The sequence below is a fragment of the Lygodium microphyllum genome, chromosome 5 (genome assembly GCF_053477565.2).
Source record: "Lygodium microphyllum isolate KBCC chromosome 5, Lygodium_microphyllum_v1.1.10, whole genome shotgun sequence".
NCBI classification, from domain to species: Eukaryota; Viridiplantae; Streptophyta; class Polypodiopsida; order Schizaeales; family Lygodiaceae; genus Lygodium; species Lygodium microphyllum.
The window spans coordinates 145,365,391-145,384,754 of NC_141139.1; the positions used below are offsets into that span (position 1 = coordinate 145,365,391).

Genomic DNA, 19,364 nt, shown 5'->3' on the forward strand with positions numbered 1-19,364 from the left:
TCAGATTCCGACTCAGATCCTCTGGTCAAGGCGAAGTCCAAGGCGTAGAAGGGATCCTCTTCTTCGGATCGTGGAAAGGGCTTGGTGGCCCCTTCCTCGACTGCTTTCTAGCGGTGGTGATGGGTCATCCCTCACGACTCTCTTGTTCCAAAGAGGGAGTGTGAAAGGGTGGTAAGATGAGGCAGCCATACTTCATCTATATTTCTATACAGAAGCACAAGATCCAGAGAGGGACATCCCTAACGCATCGATTGAAGTCTGGCACGTTCAAATCCTGTAGCTAGGAGTGACATCCAAGTTCATGATGGGCTGGTTATTTGACGAAGAGAGGGTGGCTTTCATCTGGGGCTCATATGAGGGAACACTTTGGCGGTCTGGCCAAAGGAGAAGAATCCATGGTCATTTATGCGTTGCAGCATTGGTAACACAATGATCACGTGTACTACATTAGAGGCATTGTTGATAGACATTGAGAGCTGCTATGTTCTTCTCTATTTTCAAGAGTTGGTACGATCAACATCGACCTCACGTTCTCTCTGAGGCACCTTAGTGGTGGCTTGATCACCCATTTCCTAGGTATCCATGGTTGTACTTGGTGGTTCTCTGTAGTATGGACTATGATGAGTCATTTATCATTGTATCATTGTAATGTATCAAATCACCCATGATCTGAGTGGGGGTATTAGCAGGGTATGTCAGCTCATGTGTGAGTCTAAGAATGTATTATGGGCTGGGCACATTATGTAGATATTTTAGGCATTTTTATTATATAGTATTTTATGCTTTATGACATTTATTGCTACCAGTCGGCCAGCATTAATGCTAACCAACTTAATATATTTTACGGCATTATTCGTGCCTATATATTCTGGGCTCCTCCTTCTCAATTAGTCACTTCACCGCTTGGAGATCCTGTGGAGAGGAGCCGGTGCTAGTGCCCATGCAGACAGTGACTTGCTATTATATGCGACAGTCTCGTGTCTAATATATGGATCTCATTTCCCGAGCATGCATCTGAGTTCTCATCTATATTGTGTTCTTCAGTGTTCTTTCTTTCCCTTTCTCTTTTGTCTTGTGTTTTAGCAGTTTATTACAGCATATGTTTACCCTTCCATTGCTACTCCACTTCTAACACCATCTCACCACTATCTTCTCCGCATTCTGATCTACTTGTATTCTCATTCCAAAATCTTGGATTACATTCTTCCGCTTAAAGCACACTAGAGGTTGGATCTTCCATCTCTGCTCCTAACACTTTCTCTTTCTCCAACCCACCATCTACCTACCCTCCATTCACTCCACCTCTTGGTCCATCATTAGGGGGAATGCCACCCCATAACATTGTACCTTCCACCTACCCCCACTTTACCACATCCTTCCACTCTAGAACAGTTGTGATGGGCATTCCCCTCATTACCCTCGAACACTCATAAACCCCCAACACAACCGTTTAAACGGCAAGGATATCCATCCTTTGCTTGTGAACTGTTGTCACACATCCCTTCGATCACTCCTATGTACAGATTTCTGGAAATTCACTACTCGTGTCCCTATCCCTCCACCATGCGCTCCACATGCGATTATCATGTCTATACCCAATCTGCCCTTGCCCACATTTGGATCCACTATGCACACTTTTGGTATGCATGGTAGACACTCTAGGATTACTTTCCGAGTGTACTCTACTCCATTTCCCTATCCACCCTACCCCCATTACATACCTTCTCCATCACCTAGGACTACCACTCCCATTGCAACGACAAAGAATGCCTTCGCAGATAAGACTCATTTTAACATCAAATTTCACCACTTGGTCGAACTTCATACAAGTGCTCAAATCTCAAGGACTTATGGGATCTCGTCGTTGGTACTAAGTCTACCCTTGATTAGCTCATCCAATCACATCTGTCAATGGAGAGCCCACAATGCCACAGTCAATGTTGAGTTAATGCAAGGGTAGCTTCCAAAGTTCCAATCTCAATTACAACATTTTCCCCTTGCATCTGAGCATTGGAGTCATCTCATAGACTACTATGCAACTCGAGATTGCACTCGACATATCAATCTCGGTTTTGAGCTTTAGAAGTTTTCCATTAAGGAAGGGGATGATTTGAAAGTCAAGTTTGTCGAATATCAACAATTACTAAGTTTGCTCCTACTAGCTTCCCAAAGTCAAACGACGATCAAGTCACGTTCTTCTTGAACAAGTTGCCCGACAAATACTTCCATTTTGTCCAGCACATTATCCCACTATCTAGATTGCCAACCTTCTATGAAATCCAGATTCAGTTCTTGTGTTACATTAGGCTACATGATGAAGTCCAAAAGAAATCCTCCACACACATCCATTCAAAGGGGTGAGGGTTGAAGCCAAAACAAGGGTGATACCACTTTCTCCGACGGAAACAAATAAACACAACCCCTTTGATAGCAAATTCCTAAGAAAAATAGGTTTTTCACACACTACCAGAGGTCAGCCATGTGGACGAGGAGTGTCATGCCAAGGCCCGAGGTCTTACTCGTAGAAAACCACAGCAAGCTGCCAAGTCCAATGGGGCTACGCCTCCCGCTACTGCGCCATCTATTGCATCTATCCCAGCAGCTACTAGATATATGGCACACAGACAACCTCAACAACCTATCTCCTTTACTACTCTTGAAGATTTGGTTGATCAGTCTGTCAATGACTCACCTAGTGTACTTTATGCATCCATTCCTAGAACCTCCACTGCACCTTCTAGGACCACTTCCCCACCTCGCCATATGCGATGGTGGCTACACACTTAGCCTTTCTCTTTTTAGGCTTCCGCTACATACTTACATACTCATTGCATTGCACTTAACTTTTCTTTCTTTTGTTTTATTTTCAGTTTTGTTTTTTGCAGTACCTCACTACTCACATCTCTGCTTGTAGATTTTGATCTCTTTTGCACGGTTTTATATTTCAATGTATGGCTATGTAGGGCTAACATCAAGGCTTGTACCAATCCTTTTTGAGCCGGAGACAGGAGATGCATGCCATTCCTTTCATGGTTCTATCTACTTGGAGTTTTGCTCTTCTACTAGCATTGAGGCTTTTCCTCTCGCGACAGATCATGCAAAATCTCTCTTGATGCTATCATGGCAATGACTTCTATCATTGCTCTTCCAGTACGAATGCTTCATCATTTTCATCCACATGGTTCTTCGGACCTCAGAAAACCGATATCCTCAAGCTCCTCTTCCTTCTTCGGCATCAACATCCAGGTTGAGAGAATTCTTACCCTTCTTGGTATTCTACACATTTCAGCAATTGGCTTTGACATCAACCTTTTCCCCCTATTATACCTTCCGCTATGCATTGCATGATTTAACCGTCTTTTTACTAGGGCGCTTGGAAAAATGGACAATTTTCCTTCAAGGGGCACTGACCAAGTGGCACCTACCACATGAGTATTCTTCAGCCTAAAGCAAATTACATTACCAGCCTTCTTTACACAATACTTCTTTACCTTTTTCTCATCATCGGCATCCCCGGGTGGTTGGGTAAGCTTGTACTATTTTGTGATGTATTGGATGGACCATCCCTACTCCCGTCTTCTAGGTCATTGTTACTTAATTAGCCACCACCCCCTAAAATTAACTTTCCCCCAAAATAAATAAATAAAACAAAAAAGCTCAATGTGTTTCCATCCACCTCTATAGGGCTTGTTAGGCCACTGGGCAGTTGACGAGCACTCCTTTGTCTAATATCCCTTAGTAAGATATCCATCGCCTCTGTAGTCTTGGTAGGCCATTGGGCAGCCCACATAATGTGTTTCCATCCACCTCTATAGGGCTTGTTAGGCCACTGGGCAGTTGACGAGCACTCCTTTGTCTAATATCCCTTAGTAAGATATCCATCGCCTATGTAGTCTTGGTAGGCCATTGGGCAGCCCACGTATACCCTTTGTCCGATGCCTTGGCTGCTTTGGGATGAAACGCCTTGGGGTAAACATTGTCTGCCTTCCCTTTTAGGCTCGATTTTGGGCCTAAGATTGGGTGTATAGCTAAAACACGTGTTACAATTGACTAGCATTTTTAAATACCCTAAAAACATACTTCATTAATGAAAAACGCAAATTTGGTGTGTGGTTCGAGAGAGTTTCAGTGATCCCCCAAAACCCTAATTTTTTGGGATACCTTTCAACCTCTAAAATAAACAAGTTGCCCACCATTCAACCTAATCCTTTTGTGCAAGTTTCTCACTCTACCGTGCAGATTTCAGCTATCAACCATTTACCATCTATTGTCCAATCATCACTAACAGCAACCCTTACGATCCAACCCTAGGCGGCCCATTTCTAGCCATCGCCATGTTGTTTGGAGGTCTCCATCTGCTACCTCATTATAGCACCTAATGAGCCTACGTTTTCAGCATCTAGTGTCAAGCAACAGGTTGTTGTCATCTCTTCCCCAAGTGATTACTACAATACCTGCGATTTTGCTATCTAGCAAATTGTCTACATTAGCAAACACCTCTCCTGTTGTCGCCTCAGTTCCCTGACGCTTTGGTGATCAACGTTTGAGGTTTCTTGCACTCCGACACTTCAACTGATGGTCACAACACTTGGGATCCATCTCTGCTCCTCGACACTGCATTACTCTACCCTTGGCATTGTGTACACTAACATTCATTTATAGCATCATTCAACTTCAGAGTTTTTTCTCTTTGTGTTTATCTTTGTGTTTGAGTTTTGAGTTTTGCATTTTGCGTTTTGCGTTTAGGATTTGAGTTTTGCTTGTCTTTGTCTAAGTCTTTGTGTTTCAATCTTGGTCGTACATGCTATGTTTCCTCAGTGCAAACCCTAGCATATCTTCACACACAAAACACATTGAGATACATTACCATTATATCAAAGAGAGATACTATGCAAGAGAGATCAGTTTGATGTATGTCCTTACACAGGAGAACGTTGCAAACGATTTCACCAAAGCACTTTATCATGATAAGTTTTAAGGCTTTTCGAAAGTCCTTGAATTTGTTGCCCTTTAGTTATTTATCTTCTGGCACCTCTATCACATTGGCATTGCACGAGGGTATTAGAGGTTTCCAATTCTATGGACAATGCCCAATGATTTAGTTATTCGGTTTGTAGTGTGAACACAACTGCATAAATAACTTTGTATCACCACTTCTAGAGTTAGTTTTAGAGTTGTATCAAAGCAAAAAATTGAATCGAAAGACCTATCATCCACAGCCGGTGCACGTGAAGATTGAGGCTTCATATAAAACCCCCTACCTCTTCGTTAAAAGGTCTGAGTGATTGGGTGCGGTGGTAGGTGGATAGGAGTCAAACAAGAATCCTGTCTAGCATTACATCTAACCACAGAGATCCAAGAATCCTCCCGAGAAGACAAATCCCGCCCAACCCCAAGCGAAGCATGCTCAACACCACCTTGGGAAACATCCTTCTTGCCATCATCACGACCATGTTGGGGAAGCGGCTCAAGATCCGCTTCTGCTGAAGCATCTGGTGAGGATGGTGGTCTTGCATATCCATGTCTGGATCCATAGAGCACTGCAATACCTCAGGATTTTTGTTACATTTTGAAATGAAACGGCCCAATTGTCCACATCTGAAACAGTGTCTAGCAAAAGTACCCCATTTCAACTCATAAACCAACATTTGCAATCCTAGAACCTCAAAACGAATTTTGGTTGGTGAGGTTTCTCTGTATCCCAAAGCATACATGCCATGTTCCCATTGTGAGAAGCGAGTCGAGGCTCCACCAATAACTCACCAAGGGTTCTCAAAACCAGGAGGAGGAGTCTCTAAAGATGTGCAAGAAAATCAACCACCTCCATCCAAATTGGGCATGCCTACCTCAGCACCTCCTGAAACTCGGCCATAGGCCTCCAAGGGACCATATGAACTAGCTGCCCATCCACGAACAAAGAAATGAGTTGCATAATGATAGCCCGCACTTCCGAGGAACAAAAAAGAACCTCAAAAAACCCCCCCGGTCCATCATAAATCTCCTCAACAAGAGGAGCCTACATATGCCCTGAAGTATCCTCTTGGCTCTATTCAACAATGACAAGCATGAACTACAACCAAGCACGCATCCTGGTGATCAAGGGAGTCCTTTCTGTAAAGTAAAAGATGGATGCCCTCTCATGGAAAGTAGCAATTTGTTGTAATACCAGGTCAGTTCCCATAAGTACAACTACATGATCCCCATCCGGTAAAGAGTTAGCTTTACCCTCATTAGCATGGTCATAATCCAACATAAGATGATTGGCAGTTGCTAGCATGAACTGAGAGAGACCCATCAGTCTGTGAGCGAGAAGCATGAACCTCTGGCTGAGGCAAATTTGGGGAACATAAAACCGGTTCTTCAATCAACATCCTATGACATTTACCTATCTCATCCCCATCCATCAACCGCATGGAATCTTCAGCCAACGAATCACCATCCAAGTCCGTCAAATCTTTGTCATTCCCATTCCATATATGCTAGTTGAGGAAGGCCATATAGATACCATTTGACACATGCAAATTCTCCATAGCAAAACTTGATGCAATTCACAAACTTCTCAAAAATCTCTCTCTCTCTCTCTCTCTCTCTCTCTCTCTCTCTCTCTCTTCAATGGCTCACAGGTCTACAAAAGAAGGGCAGACGGGTAGGGCACAGCAACAAACGTGTAGGTTTGCAAAAGAAAGGCTGGTGATTGGCAAGGCAAGGTACAAGGTAAACATACAGAACATGGCTGGGCGCTCCAGCATCGTCTCTCCGTTTGCACACACACACACACTCTCTCTCTCTCTCTCTCTCTCTCTCTCTCTCTCTCTCTCTCTCTCTCTCCACATTTCCAACAATCACATGGCACAAACTTTTATGCACCATAGATCTTCAATTATCATGGAATGCGAGAACTAATTGGCAATAATAAAGATGTTTGAAGGACCAATTTGTTTGGAAAGGGCTATTTCAAAACATGGGTATCACACTGAAATTCTTATCCATGTACAATGTGTTCATCATGATACCTTGTAACAATCACATTATCCACATACAAGATAATAAGGTCACTAAAACCATCTATCAATTTATAGTTGATATTGAGGTCATAATTTGACATTTAGAAACTATATTAACAAAGAAAATAGCAATCAATCCATAATACCAAGCTTATTGTGTCTATTGGAAGCCACATAGAGCCTTTAGACATAATCGTTTGATTTCCTAGGACACTAAATCTTAATGATGTTGTTACCAATCATGTGTGTCTTGTGTGGTCGTCTCCTACCTGTGAGCCTCAATCTAAGTCAAATGAGGACATTAGGAGCTCTAGCATTGTATTTGTCTATCACTTTGTGTTTTAGACACTTCAGATGGAAGGCACATTGGTGCGTTCCTTTTTGTGCACTTTTGGCTATTTTTTGGGGGTTAAACCACATTTCGGGTTTTCTCTCTTTTTTCAACTATATATAGGCGGCCTGCCCTTCCACTTTCATTATCCATCATTGATCCCTCGTGTTCATTCAGCCCTTCTCATTCTCTCATCCCCCTGCTACCGTCTAGCGCCCACACTGACATATAGAGCTACATGTTGGGACTGATCATTGCAGCCTTCTACCTTCAGCCATTGCAATCACATTGTTCCTTCTCTCTCATGGGTTCTCTTTACCTCCTCTCCGTGTTCACTTTCCTCTTTCCATTGCGCACTCTCACATGATATCAAAGCCGCGCGTGGGAGCTGGAGATCTTGAAGAGAAGCACTTTGTTCGCAGTAGTCATCTTGATCACCAGTTTGGGGGCAACAAACCTGTGTCTTGCCTTTTGACAAGCTGGGCGGCCTATTTTTAGATCTGCATTTTGAAGGCAGCCCTCCTCCCGCACACGTACTGCAGTTTTTTCTCTGCTGGGCAGAAGCTCATTGTTCTGGGCGGCAGTCTTTTACTGTTGGGCAGCAGCTCCAGGCGGCCCTTTATGCAAGTTCTGACCTGTGTTTTATGCAGGTGACCCCCCTCCAATCTGTGTTTTGGGCAGTCTACAGCTTGGGTGGCCTGTTTTCAAGCAGGTTAACCATTGCCACATCTGTGTTTTGTTCCTGCAGGGCAGTCTCCAGCTTTGGGCAGCTTCATACACCCCCGGGAGACCTTATCCAGGCTGGGCAGTGTGCTTCAAGGCTGGGCGACATCTTTTGTGTACTCGGAGGGCCTGTTTTTAGAGGCGAACAAACCTTCTTACGTTGTATTTTCTATTGAACAAACTCTCTCTTTGCCATGTGGCCTCTTTCATGGCTGGGCAACATGTTTTTAACATGTTTTGACTGTGGGGTGTAAAGGCCCTTTTCGCAACTCCCATGTATATATTTACTTGCACATGTGAACACACTCTTGCAAGTGCAAGTGTATTGTACCCTAAGCATAAATACATTATTTTATTATTTGTGTGTACCACACTGGTACACACCCATCTCTTGAATCTCCACCCTCTCTGCACTGCTGAATACACCTCAATTGACGGACACACTTCCTGAGTACTTCCTCTCACGCCCTTTAAATTGGTGCCACAGCTTCAGCAAGAGTGTGCATGCTTTTCAAGAACCATACAGGTCAGTCTTTGTATGTAAGTGTGAGCTGACAGGCAGTCGAGATCAGTTGGCAGTCAATTTGACCAAATGGCAGCTAGCGCAGGTCGCATTTTCTGCAGGTGACAAGCAGGTGTGACTAGTTGGCAGTCAACTTCTGACTAGGCGGCACCAGCATTTGACCAAGCAACAACGTTTTCAATCAGGCGCAACACCCCAAGCCAGCGTTTCAGCAAACAACATCTCACAAGCAGTCAACAAGTCAACAGCTGGGCTTTTCGACACTTTTCAGCCTTTTTTGACAGTTTTTTAATTATTGTCAGCAAGCAAGCCCCCTACTCACTGATGAGGGTTCATGGGCGTAAGCATAATGCTCAGATCTGTGCAAATTTATGCCTGAAAATTTGAGGCCTTTCCCAGATTTGATGCTAGTCATGCAAAACTACATCTGACCCAAAAATTGTAGACATTGTGTACATTTGCTTCAAAAATTTGAGGCTTTTCTTATACAAGTGAAATTTTGCTCAGCTAAGCCAATTTCACTATGATTTGGACCCCAAAATTTGGGGGTTTTGCAGAATGCAATTGAGGCAAATTTACTGCAAAAATTTTAGGGCTTTTCACATCCATGATGCATTTTGGGCCGATTTATGCTTTGACAATAAAATTATAGCAGATTCACTGCTAAGTAAGAGTAATTTGGACTTGGGATGTATTAAATGTTGTTAAAGGACAGCTTCTCTTTGTACATGTATTGCTGAATGCTCATTATGTAGTGAAACAGTGGTACATACAGCACTTGGGGTATTCATGCTAGCTATCATTCATGCATATGTATTAGATTTGCTTCATGTGCATGCTATAATTAGTTCTTGGGACTGAAATTGCAGCAAAATATCTACTCCTTGGACACCTTTGGGAGTACAAGTGTGTGTACTTGCTATTATATTCAGCAACCTTGCTATTGGCTGAAAGTATTCAGTATTTTATTGCAATCTTTTACTAGCATTTTTTACCGTTGCAACAAGAGTGGTAGTGCTAGGAGATGAAGATGTATAATGGGGTTAGGGTGAACATGGTGGATAGGAAGGTAGAGTGGAGGAGTACACATGGAAAGGAATCCCAGAGTGTCCTCCATGCATACGAGAAGTATATGCATAGCGAATCCAAATGTAGGAATGGGCAAACTAGGGAGGGGCATGGTAACCACTTGAGGAGCCCATGGTGAAGGGATAGGGACACAGGGAGTAGAGGATGAAAATCCTTGTGTAAGAGTGACTAAAGGGATGTGGGACAATAATCTATAAGCAGAGGATGGAAATTCTTGGATCTGAAAGGTTGTGTGGAGGATTTATGAGTATCCAAGGGTAGTGAGGGGGATGCCCATCACACCCGTCCCAAAGTGGAAGGATGTGATAAAGTGGGGATATGTGGAAGGTACAGTATTAAAGGGTAGAATTCCCCCTAACGATGCACCAAGAGATGCAATGATTGGAGGGTAGATAGATGGTGGGATGAAGAAAGAGAAAGTATTAGGAGCGGAGACGGAAGATTCCACCCCTAGTGTGCTTTGGGCAGAAGTGGAATGTAATCCAAGATTTTGAAATGAGAATGTGAGTAGAGCAAAATGTGGAGAAGAAAGTGGTGAGATAGGAGAAAGTTAAGAAGTCTGGTTTACTTGCTCAAATGAAGCAAATGGTAGAGATATACCTAATAAAGGGTGTCTACTTCAAGAGCCTTCTCTATTAAAGTTTAACATACCCAAAATCATCCAGATCTTACACAACAAACAAAGAAACACGAGAGGATTTCAGCTCATACGACTCAAAATGGTTATACAACTTGACAAAAGGCCTAGCTATGATGAAAGAGATAGATCACCGGATGTGCCGAATGTCATAATCCCTCCAAGATCAGAGAGAAGGCCAGTCTCACCAATCAGTCCAGAGGAGTAGTAGCACTCGTTGGAGGAGTGTAAACTGAATTGTATGTGATGCGCAAGTACTCCTGAAACTCTTCATCGGTAAGATGATCAAAATAAGAAGAAGAAGATGGTAAAGATGAAGGTATGTCTACCTTCTTCTCGAGACCATAATGCTTTCTCAGAGCCTCAAATGATAGAGAAGCCTAATAGGGCAATATAGAATCCAAAGAAGAAGGTGCTTGAAACATTACGAGTTAAAATCGAGTCACGTGTGAGTCTTGCAAAAAGACTAGCCTACAATCAACGCAAGATACTCTTTAGAAGATCATTAGCTCTGATACCATGTGAAGATATGCTAGGGTTTGCACTGAGAAAGCACAATATGTACGACCAAACTGAAACACAAAGACTCAAACAGAGACAAGAGAAACCCAAACACTAAACGCAAAATGCAAAAACTCAAAACTCAAACACAAAGAGAAGAAACTTTAAAGTAAATGAAAGTTGTAAATGAATGGAAGAGTGAACAAAAAGCCAAGGGCAAAGCAATGCAATGTCGAAGAGTAACATCCAACGCAGACAGATCCCAAGTGCAGTAACCACCAGTCAAAGATGAGCAAGTATTGAATAATGAAGGGCAGCAAACTGGGCACCAAAACACGGCAGTTTTGGAGCCTGAAATCTGGTAAATGCAAGAGTGTACCACCGGAGAAAGGCTAAGAACTGATCACCTGAGGTAGAGAATTGTCAAGCAACAACAAGAGAGATGTTTTCTGATGTAGACGGCTTGTTGGATAGCAAAAACACAAGTATTGCAGTAGTTGCCCAGTGGGAGAGATGGCACCAGCTCGTTGCTTGGCACGAAACGCTGAAAACGCAGGCTGATCAGGTGCTATGATGATGTAGCAGATGGAGACTTCAAACAGCAAGCGGATGGCTGAAAACAGGCCACCTAGGGCTAGATAGTGATAGGTTGCAGTCGGTGATGATTGGACAGCAAATGGTAGGTGGCTGATGGCTGAAATCTGCATAGTAGAGTGATATTCATACAAGCTTTTTACGATCTCTATTCATCTCATCAACTGAAGAAGTGCCTCAACAATCAATAGCCAAACTATAGTTGCATTTAAAGCTTCAATAGTGATTTACATCAGTGCCCTGTTTCACAAGTTTTAGGCTAGCACTTGTAGCATGCTCCAATTTTGGCTGTCATATAGAACACTAGGGCAATCAAAGGCCTTGAAAAAAGAAAACACACCACTTCTACATTTTATCAGCTAGCCATAACATTTATTAACATTATTATAAACATCAAAACCAGTTAATGTAAGCCAATAAACCTTCAACATCGCATCTATAAATAGACCTCCAACATGATATACAATGAGGCGAGCATTATTCAACATAGTAACAAAAGATTCCTTCCTTCAGCAGCCAGAAGACAACTCAGCTATGTCACAGAAAAATTACGAGCATTGGCTTACATAAGAGGCTCTACAGTGATTGGATTTGAAAGAAATCTACATGGTCATCGACGCTCATACCTAGTCATATTTTTCTTTCTTTCCTTAAGATGTCTTGAAATTTTTTAGAAAACAATAGAAGTCTTAAGCCACTCCTACCTGAACTGGCATAGGCCAAGCAGTTGACTGGAGCCTTTTTATCAATTTCTTATTCCTCCCACACACAACTACAAGTTGTCCTTTTGCCCTTCCATTATTTTCATCATACAAGGCTTGCCCAAGTGCTCTAGCAGTTGCCTCGACCGGGCCCATTCCTTCTCCTCCTCCCATCAAAAGTACAGCTGGCAAATCATCATCCATGCCAAGCTCTCTTCTAAGCTCTCTCTACAAGGGGATTCCATCAATACAGCATCCTTAATACCATTCCACATTGTTTAACAAATACGCACAAGAAACAGTACACCAACCTTTGGAGGAATAGGCCTGCAGAATGATGGACGGATGGGCAGCCCATAAACACGGATTTGAGAAGGTTTCAAACCTGCTTTCTGTGCTCTTTCTGCAACTTCTTTGGCAGGACAATAGCATCTAGTGACTAATCTGTGGAACCTGTAAACACCATGTATAGGAACTTACTGCCATGATAACTATAGCACATCAATGTGGTGATCAGATTCTTTTTTGGTGACCAAGAAAGCAACGCACCAAGTTGGATGACCTGTGCTCAAGTCAGTAACAACTGTTGTGAAAGGAATCTTCTTCAACAACCCCCTGGCTTTGAGAATTCGTATTGGAACATGCTGCATTAGAGGGTGAACACTCACAATTACATCCGGCCTGTGTTTAAGGAGTCCCCGCATGACTTTTCTGCCAGCAAAGAAATCCAAAACTTTTCTCAAAATACATTGACAACTTGCTTATATAACCCAAAATATGTTGTATACTGTTGCTCTGAGATAACGAAATGCAAACAATGAACTTCTTTGAACCACTGTTCTAGTTTGTGAAATAAACAAATCATAAGCACATGCAACTGTCACGAACATCACCCAGAGCAAGTGCACACACAACATGGACTTCCTGTTCAACTGCCCTTTTTATTGCTCAAATGCATGCACACAGAGACAGTTTTTTATGTGGGAAAACCACTCTTCTATCACCCCACTGGACAATGATGGAGCCCCTACACTCCTCACAGAACCAAAAAAAAAAACTGATATAGATTGCTGCACTGAACAGCTGTTATTCGATGATTGCCTAGATGATTCGTAGAAATAAAATACAAGTCAAAGCTGATTAAATGGAAGACATGTTGGAAATGGATAGAGAGAGAGAGATAGAGAGAGAGAGAGGGAGGGAGGGAGAATGCATAGGAGATCATGAGCTGGAGTGGGCAACAGTCCCACACACACAAAGAATGCAAGTGCAAGAATGATAGAATGAAAGTAAAATAGGTGTAAAGTAAGTTATATACCTACCCCTAACTGAACTGGAGTTAAACTAACTATAGAGTAGTGATACAACTTATTAACTTAGTTGTGTCCACACCACACACTAAACCATTGGGCACTGGCCATAATTGGCCAATTCTAACACCCCCCTGTGTCAAAAGTGGTGTAGCAATGGAAGCATAGACAAGTGCTGAAATAAATTGCTGAACACAAGATAGAAAAGAAAAGAAAATAGAAGAGCACTATAAAAGAGGAGAACTCAAAGATTTGCTTGGGAAATGGAATCCATATACCAAACACGAGAATGACATGTACAATAGTGAGTCACTGGCTGCATGGGCACTAGCACGGTCTCCTCTCTCCAACACGAAGACCACCTAAAGAATGATGATGACAGAATGAGGAGGAGGAGGATCCCCTTAAAAAATAGGCCCAAAACATGCTAAATATGGCAGCAGATCGGTCAGCATTTAATGCTGTCCGACTAGCATAAAATACCACAAATGCCAAACAAAAAACACTAAAATAGTGCCTAAATAATGACTAGTGTGCCCAGCCTAGCTGGCATGCACAGACTCACACATGAGCTGACAATCCTACTAACACCCTCTCTCAAATCATGGGTGATCTAATACAATACAATGATACAATGATAATGACTCATCACAGTCCATACAACATAGAACCATGGATACCCAAGTAGTGGGTGATTTGGCATGCACGGACTCACACATGAGCTGACAATCCTGCTAACACCCTCTCTCAAATCATGGATGATTTAATGCAATACAATGATATAATGATAATGACTCATCACAATCCATACAACATAGAACCACGTATACCCAAGTAGTGGGTGATCAAGCCACCACCAAGGTGCCTCGGAGAGAACCTAATGTCGATGTCGATCGTACCAACTCCTAAAAATAGAGAAGAGTCATAACAAATCTCCATGTCCATCAACAATGTCTCATAGTCGCATACAAGACCATCCTATCAAAAATGCCTCTAGACATATGTAACTATGGATCTTAGTACCCCGAAATGGACCTGCCGTTTCGGACCGAAACGGAAACGGCAGACAGGCATTTTGGCATCCTCTGGTCCATTTCGAGGCACTCCAGCTACCGTCGCCGCTGCCGCCACCTCCTCCTCTTCTTCTTCTTCTTCCCCCTATTAACCTTTACTTCTTACTCTTCTTCCTCTTCCTCCTCTTCTTCCTCTTCCTCTTCCTCTTCCTCATCCTCCTCTTCCTCTTCTTCCCCCCATTAGCCTTTACTTCTTCCTCTTCTTCCTCTTCCTCTTCGTCCTCCTCCTCTTCTTTCTCTTCCTCTTCGTCCTCCTCCCCTTCTTCTTGTTCCTTTTTATCCTCTTCCTCATCTTCTTCCTCTTCTTCTTCTTTCCCCCATTACCTAAAGGCTAATCATGGTATTGAATCCATATTGGAGACACGTCACTCCAATCAAGGGATATGAGGGCTCCGACGGATCAAACAAGTGGCGGTACAACTATTGTAGATTGGAGAATTCAGGGAGCGTAACACGCGTGAAAGACCACTTGGCATGCGTTTCCAACAAAGACATCGGGCCTTGTTGTCCAAACTACAGTTACCAGTCATTCATTGATATTGATACTTATTACTCAATAGTTACTAGAGTCTAGAGACTAGTACACAGTGCTCAGTGCTCAATGGACTTTGGGGTTTTAACTGATTATTAACATGACATAGTTACATGTATCATTATATCTTGATTTCACTTATTATGCATCTTGATTCTTGTTCCATTGTTCTTGATGTCAATCTCCACTGTTCTTGATGTCAGTCTTCCATTCTCTTTAGATTATAGATGATTTGAGAGTCATAAATTATAATTCATTTGTTGCCTTCAGTTTTGAAAATTGAGTCTTAATTGTGTTAAGCTGTCTTAAGTTTCAACCATTGAATCTCAATTTTTCAATCTTCACTCGTGAGTCGTGACATGTGTAATGAATCGTGATTTCAATCATATAACATGGACTTAAAAGTTTTGTATGAAATTTGAGTGCATGTTATTGTAGACATTGATATATTTACATACCCACATAATACTGTATTTATTTTAGTGGACATTCCGAAACGCCGTTTCCCCGTTTCCAAAATTTGGCCGAAACTCCAAAACTCTAGTTTTTCCCGTTTTCGTTTCTCCCGTTTCCGAAACTCCCCTGTACTATGCCATGGATTCCCCACTTGTGGCCAAGACCACCAAAATGTCCCCTCATGTGAGCCCGGACTAGGAGCCAATTCCGCTCTCTATCAAATAACAGCCCATCATGAGCCTGGATGCCATCCTTGATCTAGGATTTGAACCCGCCAAACTTCGGTCAAATGCGTCAAGGATGTCCCTCGTTCGAGTACTTCATGGACTCTAACGAGTACTATAGGAAGCCTTGAAGCCCAACATGCTCTCTAATGGGCATGAGAGTATGGAGCTCTATGGTGGACCTTAGAAATAATCATAATGGTTAAAGGGTTGCTACTAAGGTGGTATAAAGACCGTTTAAGTATAAAAAATGGCTTCTTTCAATTAGCTTTTACCGAGTTGTGATTGCATGAAGGATTTTGGGCGTTAAATTTTCAAGTTATTAGAGTAGAAAAGAAAAACGTCGGGAGCTTGATGAGGTGAAATAAAAAGTGCAGCTTAGCTAAAAATGGAGGAGAGATTTTTGGGAGATATAGCTTGCATGAAGGATGAGTTGGTAGGTCGGCTATGAGAGACGCTGTGTTGAGCTAATGTGATATGTAAGGCAACAAATTGCATGACAAAAACTTGGATGAAGTTTGCAGGACATCTACAAGGTGCGCGGGCATGGATTTCTCTACACCTTGCGGGATCATGATAATTGCTTCTTTCATCAAGCAAAAGCATCGGCAATTCTAAATTTGATGATAGTACGAGGCGGATGGTGAAAAAAGTAGACTGCAGGTTACAAGGCAGCTAGAGTCAATATGCATACTACATCCTGCGTTATGCACACGTAGACAATGAACTGCAGATGCTCTACAGATGGAGAATATGTTGGATTTTGTCTGATGCTTTGGAAGGAAATATACAGATGTTTCAAGATTTGGTATGCTTTGATGTTTCCACTAAAAGGCAAAGTTCGATGGATGCAAGTAATGCTTAAAGTATGTTGGATATGGATCAAAAAGAGCGACACGGGCAACCTCTAAAGCGGTTTTGAAAGAGCAGACATGTTGGTATGTCTACATTAATGGATGTATTTTGAGCATGTATATGGAGATTCCACAGCCTCGAGTATATGAGACTCACCCACGAGCCTATGACCCTAGAGGGGTGCTTCATATGGTGCTTGAGTTGTGTGAATGCCAATTCTTTTGACCTATGATCTATGTAAATTGTTACTTTTGCCTATGTGCAAAGAGAAGGTGGTTATTTTGGCGTTCAATCTGGGTGGTTGAACAGTTGGCACATCCAAAGGATGTGCAAATTTAGAGGGGGTGGATGTCATGTTGAGTATCATCCACAAAGTGAAAGCTCCAAAAGTTACTTGTAATGGTCAACTATAAGCTGGTAGGAGTGATGTGACAAAGATAGCATAGGAGTGGTTCAGTATAACACAGTGAGTTATTATGAGTGACATATGCATCTGGAACTTTCTTTGGTAAGCTAAGGTTCATGCAAGCTGCAAAGATTATTGATGTGAGAGAGTAAGGGAGAAAAACAAGGATGATGAGCGTTTCCAAATCTGAATAATATACTTGGTCTTGCAACATTGGGAACCACATGTTGTGAGATAAAAGAGTTATGGTAGGAGGATAGTGTCATCTAGGGCTATGAGACTTATGAGGTCACACTTGACTAATGCCTTTTGGGTCTTGGATGTTATGAATATTTACACAACCTTTTAATTGGCGCTCTTAAAAGTTGCAAGCCGATACAAAAACTAGAAGTTGCAAAAGGGTACAATCAGCAATGAATGGGTGAAACTATGAAGGTAGGCAAGACCTAAAGAAAGCCTAAATGCTAGGCTTGCTTTTAGCTAGCTTTAGGGACACGTTTTCTTGGGGCTTGAAGGCACCAGCTGTAAAAAGAAAAGCTAATTATGGGGAGCCAAGGCATCCCATCTTTGGAGAGTTGCTTTTGCATACAAGAGGCTCTCTTAGGCTAAGCTAGTTATGAGGATGGGTTCATGTTAAAGTGGGGAGGAAAGCAAGAGCAGAGGAGGATTCTGTGCTACATATGAGGTGGACACATGATGCGAGTCATGTCGGAAGATAACTCCACTTGTGAGACTAGGAACAGGCCTGTGCTACAGGGAACAAAGTTCTAGGAATCTCCATCATCTTCATCTATTGTTGAATCAGTATCTTGCAGCTACTGCTTGCTATCTTGTGGGCTGATTTACTTACGTCTCCATCGTGTCGAAAGTCATCATCTCTATCATTATCACATTACAGACTGCAACCATGTGAAGAAGGGGGTACTGACCAGTCTTTTTAGGACGTAACATACATGTGATTACACGTCTTACTGGTGTCGACTGCAACATCTTACCTCGAATACACCAAAGATTCTTCATGATCTGGCCTCTGCACAGGTGGCTGCTTGCTTCACAATCTTCACTCAAGAGTAAGCTGCCTGATGAGACACTCTGCAAATCAGCTTTAGAATGACAAAGGAGAGGCAAAGAACAAGATCAATGACAACATGGAATTGGGAAGGGTGATGCTCCTATAGATGGGGAAGTTTTTTTGCGGCCAAGAGCTACAGTATTGCTGTTATGGGGAAGAGTCGACATTATCATATGTGTACTATTTTGAGGAATCGAAATCTACGTGATTCGGAGGTGCAAATCGCAATGCTAGCCATTGCCATAAGAGCTAGTCTGTCTCACATCTTGTGCAGTTGAAATGCTAGCCTGTCCTCATAACCATGCAACTAATCATTTCATTGGGACAAGCACTAACTCCAAACAGCTATCATAAAAAAGTCAAGAAGCCGTGAAGAAAAGGCTAAGCTTTCAAAGACCGAGGCCATACAAGGAATTTGCATGACAAAACACCATGTGTCATTGAGTGTGTCTCATCTCCATACCCCTTAATCTATGTTATGCTCCTATCTTACGAATACGAGTCAATGAATTGATCATGTTTCCAAGATGTGGAGGCCATAAGCGTGAAACCTTTTTCAAAAAGTTGACCATCATCCATGTGTATTAGAGAGATAGAATGAGTTCAAGCTAATGAATTGCTTGGGATTATGAGAATGACCGTTGAATATCCATGTTGTACGTGACTTGCTGTGATCTTCCAAGCAAAGTTAGCCTAAAGCACTTACCAAGGAGTTGAATACCAATCTCTTAAATTTTAGCTTGAGTTCAATACGATGGAAGCCTAAGATTTTGTTGGATTGTATTACTCTGTCAAATTCTATGTGAGGTGTTGTATGAGTGACCAAGAGTCAATGCTCTCCTACAAGCGCTTGCCAGGAGAGGAGCTGAGATAAAGGCCAGTTGCCTAGAGTACGCTTGATGTGTATTGAGTTACTCACAGGTTCTGATATGGCGAATACTCCAGTATTTTCCTAGCATTTCCATCTTCTATATTTCACAAGTACTAGCGCATGCCTTGTCATGACTATTTCACAAGACCCCGCATCTTCCGGCAAACGAGCGCACAACTCCCCGACATCAGTCTGAAGAAGAGGATCCCTGCCGTGCCTTGGACTTCCCCTTGGCTAGAGAATCGGAGTCAAAGTCTGAGGAAGAGAATGATTTGGCGAAGGAGTCTGCATCCTGCTTTTTCATCTTCTCCTTCTTCCATGAGGCTACAAACTCCTTGCAATCCTTCTGCAAGTGGCCCTTTTTACCACATGATAACACTGGGCCTTCAACTTCTTCGACCGCACACCCCTCTCAAAAGCTGTAAAGGCCTCACTGGAAGCTCCATAATGAGACAAAAGCCT

General features: G+C 42.5%; 1 protein-coding gene across 1 annotated transcript in view; it reads right to left on the bottom strand.

The window, feature by feature from the left end:
- Window positions 1-19,364, bottom strand: part of MGD1 (monogalactosyl diacylglycerol synthase 1) — a 115,406-nt gene that overhangs the window by 33,822 nt on the left and 62,220 nt on the right. The window contains exons 3-5 of the mRNA XM_087678486.1: window positions 12,653-12,814; window positions 12,415-12,556; window positions 12,107-12,331 (exon numbers count right to left, since the gene is read on the bottom strand). Of these exons, the coding sequence (XP_087534612.1) occupies window positions 12,107-12,331; window positions 12,415-12,556; window positions 12,653-12,814 (529 nt within the window). The remainder of the gene's footprint in view (window positions 1-12,106; window positions 12,332-12,414; window positions 12,557-12,652; window positions 12,815-19,364) is intronic.